Source organism: Eleutherodactylus coqui, chromosome 5, assembly GCF_035609145.1.
Source record: "Eleutherodactylus coqui strain aEleCoq1 chromosome 5, aEleCoq1.hap1, whole genome shotgun sequence".
Classification (NCBI taxonomy): Eukaryota; Metazoa; Chordata; class Amphibia; order Anura; family Eleutherodactylidae; genus Eleutherodactylus; species Eleutherodactylus coqui.
This window is the reverse complement of record NC_089841.1, coordinates 210710186-210728593: the sequence shown is the minus strand read 5'-3', so window position 1 is coordinate 210728593 and position 18408 is coordinate 210710186. Positions and strand designations below refer to the sequence as shown.

General features: G+C 40.9%; 1 protein-coding gene across 2 annotated transcripts in view; it reads right to left on the bottom strand.

Moving 5' to 3' along the window:
- PRUNE2 (prune homolog 2 with BCH domain) overlaps window positions 1–1056 on the bottom strand; it is a 129586-nt gene extending 128530 nt beyond the window's left edge. For both annotated transcript variants that reach the window (XM_066604147.1, XM_066604148.1), the window contains exon 1: window positions 639–1056. In XM_066604147.1, the coding sequence (XP_066460244.1) occupies window positions 639–828 (190 nt within the window). In that variant the 5' untranslated portion in view covers window positions 829–1056. The remainder of the gene's footprint in view (window positions 1–638) is intronic.
- Window positions 1057–18408: the final 17352 nt, after the last annotated feature.

Sequence of the window (18408 nt, the reverse complement as noted above, 5' to 3'; positions counted from 1 at the left end):
AAGACATATGTCCATCCAGTTCAGCCTATTAACCCCCCATTTGTTGATCCAGAGGAAGGTTAAAAAACCCCAATGAGAAAGAAGCCGATTTTCCCCATTTAAGGGAAAATTCCTTCCTGACTCCAATCTGGCAATCGAATAATCCCTGGCTCACCAACCTTTTGAAGCAATCAGTAATTTTGCAATGCTCAAGAAAGGTGGCCAGGCCCTCTTATACTCTTTTAGTGAGTTTGCCATCACCACATCCTCAGGCAGAGTTCCACTCTTACAGTAAAGAACCCCCTTCTATGTTGGTGTAGAAACCTTCTTTATTCTAGATGTAGACGGCGCCCCCTTGTTGCAGTCTAAAAACAAACAAGCTGTAGGACCCCTGACTTAGGCTTTGTTCACATCCGTGTTCGGGCATTCCATTTTCCTTTTCAGTCATAACAAGGGAAAAACAGAATGCTAACCAAGAACCGATCCGTCCAACAATGGACACGAATGGCACCCGATGGACCCTGTCGGCTGTACCGGAGACTCCAAAGAGACCCTCTGATGTAGAAGTGAACAAAGTCTTACAATTACATTTTCTTTTGCCCATATGTATTCGTTTTCTTAACATTATTACTGACTTTTTCTTTCCTAGATGTTCTTACCGTTAGACAGTTGTAATGGACCAGTGGTGCCATCTGCTGGATAGATGTGTTTATACCATCCTCCTTCATCTTTGAACTGTGTTTTCCTTTCTGCTGGTGCCATTCCTCTCACCAGTTCCCCCTCTAGTTGAGTATCAGAACTCTGCTGTGAAATATCTTGCGCAGGTCTTTGTTTATGATCAGTGCCCATCTTGAAAGTTGAACATTTTGGAAGTATGTTAGATGTTTTTGACCTTATAGAATATTCATGATCCTTAGTCAATATGTTTTGGTCCTCATTAATACTATAGATCAAGTCATCATTAAAAGAAGGAGCTGACACAACAGAATCATCAGTATCAAGATCGGGATCAATGGCATCGAACTCATCAATATCTGTAGGGCTGACTACTGGATTTAATTTCCGAGCAGTGTTGAAAGCCTTCAGTGTGTATCCATCACATGCAAGTGAAGGGAGAGAGTGTGATATTTTTGTTTTTTCACCATAAGCTAGATCTTCTCTTTCTTTTGTACTTTCGGACAGAGCTCGTATCCTAGGGCTATTGCTTGTGCCCACGCTTACATGCTGCAGGTATGTTTGACTATATTCATATTCTCGGCACAGATCTGGACTGTCGGAAGCCTGAGAACTGTTTTCACAGCTATATAACACATCAGGACTGTCACTTAGTGATATTTTAGTGCATGCTTTCTCGGTCATGTTCCATAGGTCTGGTTCTATACAAAGGAATGGAGAAGACTGTTGAGCGTAGTCATCTAGGATGTCTGGAATATAGTCTATTTGATTTGGACCTTCTGTGAATAATACTTCACACTGTTCAAAGCTACTTTCCATGTCATTGTGTTGATCTAGAACATCAGAACACAAATTATCCTCATGGGCTAGCTGGGATTGCTCTAAATCATCCATAACATATAATGGTTTTCTTTCAGCATTCACATCCGTGTTACCAGGCACAATGCATTTACTTTCCAGGCTATGGGATTCACCATTTACTGTATTTTCACTGACGGCCTTGCCCTCATAAACATTACCTGGAAACTCGGTTTGGCATGACAATAAATTTATACAACTTTGGCTTTCAATTCCAGCATTTGAACCACTAAACTGATGAGGTTCAATCTGTGAGTGTGTGTTGAGGTTCGACTGGAGGAACATTTGTGAAGATATGTCTTGTTCTTGTTCCAAACACTCTAAAGAGTACAACTGAGGTTTTTGATCTCCCGTTTCTCTTCGGTTCACAAGCTGGTTTTCATCTTCATACCCAATGTCAACTCTGGGCAAATTGTTTAAAGTAGGGCACCTTAGATTGAGAACACTGTTTGGATCCAGTGTGAATTTTCCTTGTTCGTCTGAAAGATTATTGAGAAATTGGCCCTTGGGCTTTATTCTATTATACCCAGCTGAGGAATAATCATTAAAACAATCAAGTTGCTCCTCCAGACTTTCTTCTTCTGTGCCGGGTGTAGTTGAACTGGATTGAGTATCATTAAAGAATGTAGATGCCGTTTCCAGATCCAACACTTTCTCCTGGAAACAATTCTTAACATTCCTGTCCATCGGATTGGAATGGTCTAGAATGTCATTGGACTCAGGACTTGATGAAGATTCAGAATCCTCACAAATCTGAGTGTTCCAAATATCAAGATTCGTGGGAACTTTACTACTGATACTGGATGATGTGTTTGCTGGGATAATACTGTCAGGTTTCTTTCTATCGGCTTGATAGCTGTTATTTTTTGATATTGAGGAATGGTCTATTTTTTTTCCATATGAAATCCTATCATGTAGTGTACCTAAGCTCTCAGCTAATTCTGGGCTTGGTGAACTGGAATTGGAAGAGCCACTTAGGACATTTACATTGTGACAAGAGTCTATTTTCAGATCTTGTAGAACACTTACATTAGATATACGTAAACCTAAATCGGTTGATAAGAAGCTACTGTGGGGAGGATGTAACCCATTTCCATGTACGATAGTATCATCTACATTTGTAGGATCTATGTGAGGCTTGCAATTGATGTCATCATATAATATATTTTCCTTTATTTCAATGCTCCTATTAGGAGACCGCTGTTCAGTACAGAAGCCTTTCTCATATATATGGGGCTTAAATGCGTTATTTGCCTCTGGACTCAATGGACCTGAATTCTGTGATAACCCCCGGTCTTCATTATTGATATGAAATTGGGTGTCATTGACTGGGGACAAGTGGATAACACAGTTCATAGTTTTATCGCAGTCATCACATTTTTCTCTAACATCTAACTCTGGAGATTTAGTTAACAAATTGACATTTTGTAAATGATCTAAATCATCAGGAGTGTTCAACGAGGAGGATTCGGTGTCATACTGAACATCTCTTTCCCAAGTGTCTTCTCCTCCCTTGTAAGAAGTCACATCATCTTGTGGTTTACTTATACCTTCAGACTGATATCCATTGAGAACATTCACTACCTTGTGCAGTATATCAGGGGAAAGAGGTTTTACATTCGGCAAATTAATAGAGCATTCCTCATCAAGATCATTTACACTGACTTTTACATCTGAATTGGCTCTTGCATATGGCTCATTGGTTTTAAGGCGAACATCATTTGGTAATTTACTTGGCGCTGAACTCTGCTGATCACACTGTAAAAAATTACTTAAATCGTTGTTTGCAAAGGAAAACTGAAGTGTATTATCGGCGCATGTTTTGGATAGATTTTCATTACTGTATGAGTCTCTGTTACTTTGTCTTAAATTTTCCCCTTCCATGCATTCGAAACTAAAGTCCTGCCGTGAACAAGGAGTCAGGTTGTTCATATGGTCACTTATTTCTGTCGTGAAGTTTACTCCATCTATTTTGTCAGATGTTCTAGATAGAACTGGTGGATTCATAGTTTCTGGAGAACGATTTATGTTTTCTGTATTTGGAGGGCTACTTTCATTCAGTATCAACTCTCCGTTATTAGCAACCACCGGCTGATCATGAACCAGTTCCGCTTTTGGTTCTTCCCATGTCTTCTCAGGTTCCTTCATATCATCTTCATACAATGGAGAAGATACTGAATCTGATGTTGAGTAATTTGTATCTGGAGGAGAAACAATACAATCTTTGCTTGTTCCATTATTTGAAAAGTCCAGACATCTATAAGACAAAAACGGGTCTTCCCAATCAATTTCGTCATTAAGAACGTTTGATGCTTTATTATTGAGAGAAAAATCCCATACACAAAGATTTCTTTGTATGTGTCTTAAATCATTTGACTCCTCTTCATTAGGATCCAAATATTGAAATTGTCCATTCTGACTGTCACATTTTCGTCTTGTATGCTGTTCCTCTTCCAGTATGCCTTCATCTATTCTGTTGCCTCTATCACTCATTTCAGGAGTATAGTCTGAAGAAAGGTCACTTGCTACTTCAGCTGTTTCATTTCCTTTGGAAAAGTATTTCTTATGGTTAACACCATGCGATGTATCCCATATATCAAATGGTTGGTTTGCACATTGTCCAAAATTATCTGGGGAGCCACACCAAGGATCTGAATTTGATTCAATAGGTTGGTTTGATCTCCATAAATCTGAAAATGTTCTGTTTTCCTGCTTTGCGTTATTATCATGATTGTCTCTGTTAAGTGCTTTCATATGAAATGAACCAGCTAGGTTTCCAGCTTCATGATTGTCTTTTTGCTTTTGGCCTTTCCACGAATCAGGGCTTTTGAACACAGGTTCCTGCTCACTTGAACTCCATGTGTCAGCATTTAGCAGGGCCTCTTGTGTTAAGCTTGGCTCACCTCCATTCCACCAGTAGGAATATTTAACCTGAGGGATGTCAGCAGCTCCAATTTCATTAATTTTCTCGATTACATCTTCTGGAAAAAATGTTGGTGGTCCATTATCCAGTGGAGAACTTTCCACTAAACTGTTCATAGGTGTTGGAGGAACGTTAACCTCGGCATGTCCAGGAACTTCAGAAGATAAAGGAGAACGGAATTCCCCAAGATCACTTATACTGGGATGTTTATCACACAGATCCTCATGGTTTTCAGGACTATGCATGAAATTGTCATCGAATTCTACTAAACTAATATTTCCCACTTCTAACAATGTAGACTTTCCAGATTTGGAATTTAGCAATTTTGTTGAACAGTTAGCTCTATCATTTCTGAAGAAATGAGGTTGGTCATTTTCTTTTTGAGCAGAAGCTTGTTGTCCTCCCGAGGAATCACTCTGGAAAAAGAAATCATCGGCCATCGAGTAATCTGCAGAATGTGATGAAGATTCAGAGCGTATGTTAGGCGCCAGATCAAAGCTGAAGAGGTCAAGATTCTCACTGTTATTCCTAGTTGAGGGGGTTTCTTCTTCAATAATTACACATTCTGGGATAGCACTATAAGAATCAATTCCAGGAGCAAAATTCTGATGAGAACCAGCACCTTCTGCAACCGGACTGTCATCACTGAGAAAAACAGAACTTTCTTTAGAAGATCTGCTACTTCTTATTGTTGCAAGGCCACTATCTGGACTCACAAGATCGACATTGACGTCCACTTGGGCCTGCACTGATCCATTGACATCCTGCTGATTATCTGACAAGTTTGACTGATTTTGTTGTGGGTCTACATCAGAACCATATAACTCCATAATACCAGATGATCCTTGTGAGAGGGGCGCACTACCAGCAACAGCCTCTGTTGAGGAAGTCCGGCTGTTGGGAACTGTACCAATACGTCTTCTGTTAATGGCTTCTTTAATAATTACTGCAACTTGCTCACAAGTTACTAAAGGACTTTCTTGCTGATAAACAAAAAAACTATCACACCCGTAATCTGATGGCTCAAGGTCGAGGAAAGGATTTTGGCATTCTTCAAATTCGCAGCACACCTATGAAATGCAAAGATGTTGTTTAGTGGGGATGGAACATGTAGATTTGCAAATATATAAATATGATATTGTATACACATATAGATGTGTCTAAAAGCCAGATATCTAGAAAATACTGTATAGTGTACCATATTGTACAGGACTTGCATCCAAGCAAGAGGCGGTTCAACAGGGTACTAGAGCCTCCATGCCCACCCGTATCACATCTTGTATCCAAGCTAGAGGCGGTACAACAGGGTATTACAGCCTCCATGCCTGCCTGTATCACATTCTTGTATCCAAGCTAGAGGCGGCAAAACAGGGTACTAGAGCCTCCATGCCCACCGTATCACATTTTGTATCCAAGCTAAATACGGTACAACAGGGTACTAGAGCCTACATGCCTGCCCATATCACATCTTGTATCCAAGCTAGAAGTGGTACAACAGGGTACTAGAGCCTCCATGCTGGCCTGTATCCCATCTTGTATCCAAGCTAGAGGCAGAACAACAGGGTACTAGAGCCTCCATGCCCGCCTGTATCATATCTTGTATCCAAGTTAGAGGCGGTACAACAAGATACTAGAGCCTCTCTTCAAGTGTTCAGTTTTCTGCAATAAACTCCCCTTTTGCTCTGATTCTGTAATCACTTACTTATATCAATGTTACAATCACACAGAGAAAGATTCATTTGATTCTGAGAACTCCTTCTAGGCGTTTGATTTAATTGTCAATAAGTGTACATCTACTAAAATAAATCCAAAACATATAATAGTAGCCTTCAAAATGGAATCAGCTCTTACTTGGTTACACAATTCTGGATTCTCCGAATAGACAGCTATTTGTTGTCTTGGTGCCTGATCCCCTGATGAGTAGCTGGCCAAAAGAATAAGTATGTCAAACTCGTATTTATCAAGAAATATTTTCAGATCACCAATGATGTTCCTGTAGCTCATTAAGTCCTGGTAGCAATGAAAAGAAAATAATAGACTGAGATGTATGTAAGACATGAACTCTAGATTACAATCTATAACCATGGAAGAAGATGAACTTCTAAGCAATGGAACATCTTTTGATACATTGTAAATGGGAAGTAGCGGGGGGGGGGGGGGGGCAATTCTATAACCCATCAGTACTTTAGTTTCCTTGGAGTTTTCGAATGAAAATGAAAAACCCATAAATTTAAAAGCCACAGCTTAAAGAGATGCAAATAATCATAGATTCAATAGGAAAGATCTAAAAAAATTATCATGGGATGTGTGCAATTAGGAATCACAAATGGTGTAAATGGCACCAAACATAACAAAAACGGCACGTGGTATAAGAAATTTGGCACAACTTACTAGACATGTCAGCCATTTTCCTTACACCACCTTATGGCTGATGGACTGTACACTTAACTCAATGTATGCTGTATTACTTTGTAGCTGGTTAGTAATGAGAGGCAGACAGAATATCAATTTCTTAAAGTGTTACCCAATAGGGTCAACCCTTGTCTTTTTGCCCTACTAGGGAATGTGGAGCCATGAACACACTTGTTGGTGACTGCAACAACTTTACTTATTCAGTGCAGAAGTAAAGAATTTGTTATAGCTGGCAGCCAGCTCCGTATCTGAGGGAGGTGTTTGTGGTCTCTCTCTGCAGAGATGGTAAGCTAGCCTGGTCGGCAGACTGCCTTGCCATTGGCTTGGCACCTTTTGTCAGTTCTTTCTGCGCTGCCAGTTATCACCTCCCTTCCACCAAACAGCACTATGCACCAGTGTCCTTCTCCCTCTTCATGCCCCAGTTGAGCAGGATCTTCCCTCATACACAGGGTCTCCCACACAAATTATAAAGGGATACTATCAATACCACCACTTATGCTCATTATAACACAAGTATAACATTACATACAAACATTAACAAATAATAATGCAGTAATATTGATTTATGGGGACGTCTTCTTTATGCATTACGCTGTGATGGATTTTTCAGAGGAAAAAAAATGGCGCCCCCTTAGGGGATGTTCACACAGTGGAATTCACAGCAGAATTTTTCGCATACATTTTGCTTAAAAAAAGTGTTGAAATCCAGAGCTTTCTGCCATGGTTTTTGACATGAATCCACACACAGAATTTAGCCCGTCAATGGGCAAAATCCACCTGTGGGATCCCGAGGCAGAAACAAGCGTTTACGCATCAAGAAGTGACATGTGATTTCTGGACGTGGAAACGTGCATTGGCAGGGCGAATTTCACGTGCAGCTCCACGCCATAAAATGTTCCTTTAAGGGTACATTCACACATTGCACTTTGCCCAGCGGATCCACAGCAGATTTCACCTTTTCAATTGAATGGTTGAATTTTGCTGCAGATCTGCACCTAAATCTGCATCCAAATCCGCACCAATGCTTGGATTTTGATGCGCTTTTTGGCACAAAATTCAACATGGATCTTGGTACGTATTTTCTGCTGCAGAAAGTTTCCACCAATTCCACTATGTCTGAATGGACCCACTGGCGTAACTATAGGGGATGCAGTTGCACCCGGGCCCAGGAGCCTTAGGGGGCCCATAAGGCCTCTCTTCTCCATATAGGGAGCCCAGTACTATGAATAAAGCATTATAGTTGGGGGCCCTGTTACAGGTTTTGCATTGGGGTCCAGAAGCTTCAAGTTACGCCTCTGAATGGACCCTCAAAAGCTTTACATTCTAACCTACTGTGCTGAGTGACACGAGTGGCTACTCTTTATAACGTTTAGATGCCAAAATAGGCCATATGAAAAGGGTGTGTCTTGACCTCAGCCTTATGGGTGGGGAACATTATTTATATATTTAGCAAATATGCTGTATGCATGAGAACATGGAAATAAAAAATAAATGAGGTAAAAAATAACTCCCTTTCTATCATCCAATCCTTTATTGTAACTACTACTTCCTTCTTTCAAATTCCATGTTTGGTACATAAAAGAAAAATCCAACAACAGTAAAGTTTCCTTCAGGTGCATTTTTTCAGGTTTGTAAAAACCACCATGAATTTCATGCAGTTGTGTTAATGCACATTTTTCCGGCATTTTTCTTCCTTTAGAGAAGTCTATGGAAAACACTTACAAAACAAAACACCAAACCGGAAGCATGCTGCATTTGGAAAAGAACACCGTTGGCCCAAACCCAACCAAAATAAGAAAAATGCCACAAAAAAGCATCCTGTTTGTAGAGTAACTGTACTTTTAAGTTACTTTTGACAAGTTGAGGCTACATGTCAAAAGTTTTGATCAGTAGGAAAAATGGTGCTGAGACCCCTGCTGTTTGCTCGAATGAGGAGGCTGCAGTGCCCCTTCGACAGTCATCACTGCTTGTTGGCTTCTCTTGGCAACTGAAGACGGATGCATAGACTTCTATAGAGATCTATGCGTCCATCTTCATCTACCAAGATGAGCCAACAGGCAATGGAGGTGGCTACAGTGGCAAATCATTCTGCGAATTCTGCAGCCCCTTCATTTCAGTGATTAGCAGGGTCTCAGCACCTGAACCCACACTGATGAAGACGTTTGACATGTTGCTCTGATACGTCAAAAGTTTTTATGCTTTTTAAGCTACTTTTTAAGTGCATTAGGACACACTGCCATATACGAAATTGTTTAGCTCCATTTTTTAAGTTTAGCTCCCAACAGAAATACTTGTTGAGCAACATCTCTTGTAACTGTAGTGGGCAGGGTCAGTCCTTTTGCCGAGAAAGATGGCGGGGTAAACTCAAGGAATATGTCATGGGTGGCTCTACCAGCGTAGTCGGCCCAGCTGCACGCAGGACCCGGTAACAGCAACAGTGCTGGATAAACTTTATTACCTGTTTAGTCTTCATGATGCCAGTACCTCTTTGTAGTAATCAGATTAAATAAGTCCACAACAGTTAACGCTAAATCGGAGGCCCACGGTTTTTCTTTACTTTGGTTCCAATTATACAGTCTTGGGCATTGCAATGCAAAAATACACTTTGTCCAAGAATTCTTCCCTCAACAAATTTGTATCCAAGAGTCACTCTTCCCAAATTTAACCTTTGAGCATCCGCAGTCTCCGTTATCTGTCAGATGGTTTTGGAGGTACTCCTGTTACTTGTCAGGTACATGCCACAACCACTCTCATTTTCTCCATTACATTCTTTTTCCTCATCACAATCACTTCCAATCTCCTCTTTACATAGTCCTTGTTCGGGCACTCAATTGCGATAGATGACCGGTGGTTCCGTGCACTCACCACCGCCGACTGCAGGAGAACAGAATCTGATCCTCACACTCCTCGGAGGGGAGGCATCCCATAGCCACAGGGATGGGCCCGAGACACAGCTCGGGGGAACGTCAGAGTTTCTGCCTCTTCTATACATGGTTCCTTTCTCCCGGACACCTCCACATTCTCCTCTTGAGACGCACTCACTCTGCTCTCCACGACACACACCCTCTGTTCTTCACTCCCCGACTACAACTCTCTTCTAAGTCCTCCTACAAGTCTGACTAACTCCTCACATCATACACACTCAGCAAGTTAAAGAGACAATACACACAACTGACATAGGCAGCACAGACATCAGTACACACATAAAGACACACATGAAAGAGACAAACACACAGAAAGACACTCCAACTCTGGGCCACTACATAACTATGTCCACTTCCGTGCATCCCCGTCACATATGTCACATAGACCTCTCAATATCACACTCTCTAATATACTCAGGATCAGGGTAAAAGTTTACTGATTTTGTAGAGCATCAAATATGTTCTCAAGGAACTCAAGATGGTCTCTTACAACAAATCCTGTCCAACCACTGCATGCAACTCCTATATTCCTGCAGCAAGTTGTACAGTCGCCATTTGACTATAAAAGTTACTTTCAGTTCATTTAGTAGATTCATTCCCATTTTGTTCAAAGAAAGACAGAATTAGTATTCATCCTTCCTCGGGGATAACTAAAGGGTGGGCAGAGGTAGCAGTAGAATCCTGGTCCTAGTGCTATTAGGAATCAAACAGCCTCTCTGGCCTCCTCATAGGAGATCACTATGGTTGTACATGACATGATAATTGGAAGTCCTGTTCCAATATTCGCATTGAGGCTGTGTACTTCAGTTTATGCCTTGGTTTCTTCTAATGTGTTTTCATCAGCTTTTTTTTAAACACCATCTATGTGATATGAGGTGACTGAAATTTCCATACATAGGGAATAGATGTTTGAATGACTATGACGTTTATAGAACTTTCTATATATCATATTCCATATGCATGCCAGTATGCCATCAAGCAATGTGGGTTTTCAGATTAGCTGGGTAGGAGGCAAAGTTCCAGGGTCCTGGTTTGCCTGAGGCCCCTTTGTGTATTAGGGCTTTATTTACAATGATATGAACTTTGACTGCTGCTTTGTGGTTGGACTAGAATGATAGCGCCCTCTTCTGTTGTGTAAGGTGTTGAGGGAATCTGCCCAACTCAACTCGACGAGTACTGTTTGAGATGCTCAGATGGCCTTGCAGAAGGTGCTTGCAGAATTCTAGGTGGAATATTTCTGTTGTGCTAACATCGCACCTTGACCAATTTGGGTATATGCAGACCCCAGGAGGATTTGGGTGATGATGCAGTCAAAGATTTTAACCCATCAAAATTCCAACAGCACTCCTTAGTAGATGCCAAACATGGGTGAGGTACCTTACCATGCAGAGCTACAAAAAGAGGATTATGGACCTCCCAATCCCCAAGCGCAGTCCAACAATAAAGGAGGTAGTAGCAGCATCAGAGGTGTAATAAAATCAACTTCTCTTTATTGCTCCATGTTAAAAAGGCAACGTTTCGACACAGATGTCTTTATTAAGCCAGATGGATGTGTTTGTCTAATTCTAGTATTATCTATCTATCTCATATCCATCTATCTATCTATCTCTATCTATCTCATATCTTTCTATATATATCTATCTATCTATCTCATATCTATCTATCTATCTATCTATCTATCTATCTATCTCATATCTATCTATCTATCTATCTTGCGTAGAGAGAGTCTTGCAGCACACCTTAATTATGCACAGCACGTGCAGAGGCTTAAGCAGAGAAGAATGCAAAGCCACCTGTGGGACCACGGACCTCCAGTCCCAAGTGTATTTCGCCAATAGCAATAAAGTGGCAGCATCAATGGTGTAGCAAATTAAAGGATGAATTTATTGCTCCATAAAAATGGCGGTTTCGACTATGAGAGTCTTTATCAAGCCAGATAATCTATCTATCTGTCTTTAGTATCTATATCATATCTGTGTGTTTGTCTTATTCTAGTATTATCTATTTATCTATCTATCTATCTATCTCATCTATCTATCTATCTATCTCTCTATCTATCTCATATCTATCTATCATATCTCATATCTATCTATCTATCTCCTATCTATCTCATATCTATCTCTCTATCTATCTCATATCTATCTATCTATCTATCTATCTCATATTTACCTCTCTATCTATCATATCTATCTATCTCCTATCTATCTCATATCTATCTATCTCCTATCTATCTCATATCTATCTCTCTATCTATCTCATATCTATCTATCTCCCATCTATCTATCTATCTATCTATCTATCTATCTATCTATCTATCTATCTATCTAATATCTATCTATCTTATATCTATCTATCTATCTATCTATCTATCTATCTATCCCATATCTATCTATCTATCTCCCATCTATCTATCTATCTATCTATCTATCTATGTCATATCTATCTATCTATCTATCTATCTCATATCTATCTATGCATCTATCTATCTATCTATCTATCTATCTCATATCTATCTCTCTATCTATCTATCTTTCTCGCTATCTATCTTATATCTATTTTTTTGGTAATATTAAATACTAGAGATGAGCGAGCATGCTCGGTTAAGGCAATTACTTGAGCGAGCATCAGTCTTTTCGAGTAACTGCATACTCGTCTGAAAAAATCTGGGAGGCGGTGGGGGGGTGGGAGCAGGGGGAGAGTGAGAGAGATCTCTTCCTCTCTCCCCCCTCCCGGCCTCCCCCCGATTTTTTTCGGCCAAGTATGCAGTTACTCGAAAAGACCGATGCTCGCTCGAGTAATTGCCTTAACAGAGCATGCTCGCTCATCTCTATTAGATACTCTTGTTGTTTTTTCTCCTAAGAGAAGCAAAGCAGAAACTACAGTTCAGGATGAATTTGCACACAGACTTAATAAAAAAGAAGGTGGATACACCCATGAGGAACAATTTCTCTGGGCCAGATCACAGTTTAAAGGACTTTTTTTTTAAATGACATAGAGAGAAAAATATGGGAATTTAAATAGTTGAGGATGTTGTAGACATTAACACACGGCCCTAACATTGTCCCGGGCCATATGTCTCTTTTTATATGGATATTTCACACCATCAGCCTGTTTGATGACATCCTCAATCATTACCTCTCTCTCCATTTCATGCTTCCCACAAATCTTAGTTGTATAACTCTAGTTTACTTATGCAAATGTTGTACTTTTCCTCCCATTTGTCATGCTGTCTTTTTTAAATGCAAATTTCTCCCACGGTCTCTGATCTGTTGTATATAAATATGTTTCATCAGTTATGATCTCAATTTAGCCCGAAGAGGCATTAAATGGCCTCAAAAAGTTGCATATATAATCTTTTTACTTCGCCAATAAATATATCACCTCTATAATACAAGGGTATTTAATATTACAAGGATTTTCTGGCTGAGGCCGGGCTCACACAAACGGGTTGGATTCCATGTGTGGATATCCGCAGCAAAAGAGCTGTGAGTGATCGCGGAAACTAATTGCGTATTTGTGTATGCGCGCGGTTTTCCGCGTGGAAGTCTGCATATGGACAGCGTATCGTCAGCGAGAAAGAAAGCTCGCAGTGAATTACATCAAAAAGCATCTTTCTCTCTTATCAAAATTTTGATTTTGTATCTGGTATCCTAGCAAGTTCTGAGCAAGTCTATGCCCAAATGCAATATTAATTGGACATGCACTGTAGATGGCACACATCCCTTGAGATCAATGAAGCCCATATGTGCGGAATCCACAGTAAAATAGAACATGCTGCGATTTTTCTTCTGCTCGCGAAATCTGCAATTCCTCCCAGCAAGCATAGGAATCGCACACTATATTTTGGTTTCTATCTATCTATCTATCTCATATCTATCTATCTATCTATCTCATATCTATCTATCTAACATCTATCCATCTCACTATATATGTATCTATCTATCTATCTATCTATCTATCTCATATCTATCTATCTATCTATCTAACATCTATCCATCTCACTATCTATGTATCTATCTATCTATCTCATATCTATCTATCTATCTATCTATCTATCTATCTATCTATCTATCTAACATCTATCCATCTCACTATCTATCTATCTATCTATCTAACATCTATCCATCTCACTATATATGTATCTATCTATCTATCTATCTATCTATCTATCTATCTATCTATCTATCTCATATCTATCTATCTAACATCTATCCATCTCACTATCTATCTATCTATCTATCTATCTATCTATCTCACATCTATCTATCTCATATTTATCTATCTATCTCATATCTATCTATCTATCTATCTATCTAACATCTATCCATCTCACATCCATCTATCTATCTATCTCATATCTATCCATCTTATATCTATCTATCTATCTATCTATCTCATATCTATCTATCTCACATCTATCTATCTATCTATCTCATATCTATCTATCTATCATCTATCTATCTATCTATGTATCTATCTATCTCATATTTATCTATCTATCTCATATCTATCTATCTCATATCTATCTGTATTTATCTATCTCACATCTATCTATCTATCTATCTATCTATCTTTCAATCTATCTCATATCTATCTATCTATCTCACATCTATCTATCTATCATATCTATCATATCTATTTATCTATCTCACATCTATCTATCTATCTCATATCTATTTTATCATCTACATTTTCAGTTGTACATTTGTACTTACTATAAGTATAGAAAGCAGTGACAACAGATTTGGAGAAGTGGGATTCGCCTTAATATCTTGGCTACCCATCATCTTACTAGTAGAAATACTTCGCTTTTGTAACACTTTAAGCACAATTTTCATACTACTCCCCTTTGATTGATATCTAATACCTTCAGAAATGTTTTTCAGTGAATGTAACATCATACACATGCACACACCACAGAGTACTCTGCTACTCATTTTCATTATATTATAGCAAAAAATTAGTAATTTTATATTATGCTCCATCTCCGTCTTGACCTTGGGTCGGACTGATTGGTCCATACATGTTATCCTTTCTAGTTTATAAATCAGCTGTCTTACAAAATTTAAAAAAGAAGCCAACAAAAGAATCAAGTTGCATTATTCATATTGACCACTAGAGGACAGAAAACCATTGCAGTATCTTTGGCTATATATAAGAAGGTACTGAAGCAGTATGTGGATATGCAGATGCCAGGGATTGCCGATAACTACTTGAATAAAATGTAAATTTTCAGTGAACGGACTGGTCAGAAAATAACCCTTTAACTTACTAATGAGGTCCTGTCTTTTGCAAGATGAGTTGTATTTTGGTGCCATTTAATGAACCAAATAATGGGCTGAAAAACGTCTGAGAGGGTGAAATGGGGAAAAAAAGCAGTTGCTTCATTATTGCAGAGTCTAGTTTTTAAGTCATACATGGTGCAGCAAAAATGACATGTTAACTTTATTCTGTGGGTCACTACACTTAAAGGGGTGGTCTCGCGAAACAAAGTGGGGTTATACACTTCCGTATGGCCATATTAATGCACTTTGTAATATACATCGTGCATTAAATATGAGCCATACAGAAGTTATTCCACTTACCTGCTCCGTTGCTAGCGTCCTCGTCTCCATGGTTCCGTCTAAATTCACCGGCAGCTTGCTTTTTTAGACGCGCTTGCGCAGTCCGGTCTTCTCCATTCAGCACGAGCCGCTTCAGTGTGCTCCCCGCTACAGCTCTTCTGCGCATGCGCAGACGAGCTGTCACTGCTCGGGAGCGCGCTGGAGCGGCCATTCTGTACCTTCCTCTGTTAGAGGAAGGTGCAGAGCTGCCGAGCTGTCCGGAGAAGCCGCCCAGCTGTCCCACCGTCCAGCTGTCCTGGTAAGTGATGGGTCGGGGGGGCTGCCACTGCGCCGGGCTGCGCCGGGGGGGGGGGGCTGCCGCTGCGCCGGGGGAACTAGCGCTGGGCCGGGGGGGGGCTGTCGCTAGGCCGGGGGGGCTGTCGCTGCGCCGGGGGAACTAGCGCTGGGCCGGGGGGGGCTGTCGCTAGGCCGGGGGGGCTGTCGCTGCGCCGGGGGAACTAGCGCTGGGCCGGGGGGGGGGCTGTCGCTAGGCCGGGGGGGCTGCCGCTGTGATGGGGGAACTAGCGCTGGGCCGGGGGAACTAGCGCTGGGCCGGGGGGGGCTGTCGCTAGGCCGGGGGGGCTGCCGCTGTGATGGGGGAACTAGCGCTGGGCCGGGGGGGGGGCTGCCGCTGTGATGGGGGGGGGGCTGCGCCGGTTACCTGCTGCCTGGCGGTGGGTGACAGGTCGGCCATGTTCATTCCTGGGGTCCGGTCGGCGGCTGCGGGGCGTCTGGTTGCCATGGAGACACAGCTGGTAGCGTCTCGGGAGCGCGCACGTCGGGCTACAGCAAGCGATGCGAAAAGAGCTGGCGGCCATCTTGGGAAAAAGTTTTATAAGTTGCTGAAATGCTGGAACGGTAAGTAGAAACCAGCTAGGAAAGTAATTTACAGGGGTAATTAGTAATGTATGTTTAATTAGGGGGACTGGGCAAAAAAAAAAATTCACTGCTTCCTCGAGACATCTCCTTTAAAGCAATACTAAATTTATATAGTTTTTGTAAGACTATTTTAACCCTTTCCAATCCACTGTCTGACGTCTAAAGACATTCTGATTGAAGGCTGTACAGCTCCGATGTCGGAAGACGTCCGGCAGGGTATTCTTACTGTATATTACTGTCCGCTCTGTTGTCGGAGGCCTCTCCAGCATGTCACATACCACAGTACTGGTTCTAGCCAGCAGATGGCTCCATTGTATAATAGCATTAAGAGAAAGCCCCCTAGGAAACCCTGAATCCAAAAGTGGATTGCAAAGGGTTAAAAAAGAAAATATCTTGAAGAAAAATACTTTCTATTTTAATATATCAGAGCTTCGCAGATGTGGTGATGTTAAATATGTTTTGCCGTTTTTGTTTTGATGTTTTGTAGGTTAAAAATGGGGAAAGGTTTTTGTTTTTTTTAAACGTTTAATATTTTTCATTTTTTTTGTAATAATTAAAACTACTTTATTTAACTTATCTTTTAGTCTCTGTATTTGACTTGAGCTAGTGATTGTCTGATTGGTTAGACAATATACTGCAATACTTCAGTGTATTGTATTTTTGCAGGCATTCTATTAAGCCCTTCCACTGGCAGGAAAAAATCATAGCAGTCCTGGGTGCCTTCACAAGGCTCCAGGCAGTCATGGCAACCGAACAGCACCATGACATCTCATCACAGCAGGGCCATTCATGAGGCAGAGAGACCCTTCCTCTTTTGGGCCATTTAAATGCCATAGTTAGAACTAGCAGTTGCATTTAAATGGTCAGTGGCCGTATTGGAGTTCAATCCCGACTGCTGCGCCTGGGTGAGCGCTTTATGTGACCCTACGCTTAGGATAGTTTCAGACAGCCATATGCGCAACTACACTCACCAGCATGTAGCGCAGGAGTTTGAAAAAAAAAAGCAGATAGGTCCTGCCCTATTTTTCCCACACGTAGTACTAACTACATGCAGGAAAGAAAGGGAAAGGCCTATCTTTTTTTTGCCTGTACAATTAATGGGTGAGAATTCCAATAGTGAAAACCATATCACTGAAATCAATTGAAATCAGTTATTTCTAGAGATGAGCGAGCACGCTCGGTAAGGTCAGTTACTTGCGCAAGCCTCGCTCATCTCGAGTAACTGCCTTCTTCTCCGAGCGTGCTCGGGGCGCAGTGGCAGTGAGCGGCAGGTGGCTCCCCTCCGCTCTCCCCCCTTGCCCCCCTGAGCATGCATAACGGAGTGAAAACATGTTCCATCAAGCCTTAAACACACGAATGACTTTTTCTCCCATTAGGGAGCCATGATTATCATAGCCACATAATGGGACAAAAATCAACCACTGACTTCAATTGATTTCAGTGGTTTATTTTTCACTATTGGGATTCTCACCAGTTGATTGTATGGGCGAAAAAAAAAAATAGAACTTGCCCTATCTTTTGCCAAAATACACAGGAAACTCACATAGACTTCTATGGAAGCGGAAAAAAGGGAGAGGGAGGGAGTTTACCTGCGTCCAATGCTGGGAAAAGAAAACAGCTGGCCCTATTTAAGCATTAATAGTCATTCTGAGGATTTCTGGCAATCGATGGATTTCCGTGGTGCAGAACAATTTTTTTTACCGATGCGCAGCAGCTGCCCGTGTAAATTGCCGAAAATACGCTAATTAAGATTGGGACTTGATCGCAGCAATTCTTCATTCATTTATGGCACGTATGGGCAAACATAAAAACGCATACAGTCGTGTGAATAAGGCCTAGTAGAAGAGCCGTGGGAGGGATCTCCAAAAGCAGGCTAAGGCCATCTGTACACGGAAGTAAATGTATTTGCACAATAGGTATTGCGTTTTTTGCAAGCACCTGTATGTGTTTTACTGTATTTTTTCGTGTGCATGCTGTGCATATTTGCGCATGCAAAAAAAATGCAAGCAAGCATGTCCCATTGATTTTATTGGGCAATTAACAGTGCTAACACTCATCCACAGTATCATACTGATAATGATGATGATCATGAAAATAATAATAGTCATTATTAAACTAGCTTAGACATTATCATTTTATTCTCATAGCATCCTTT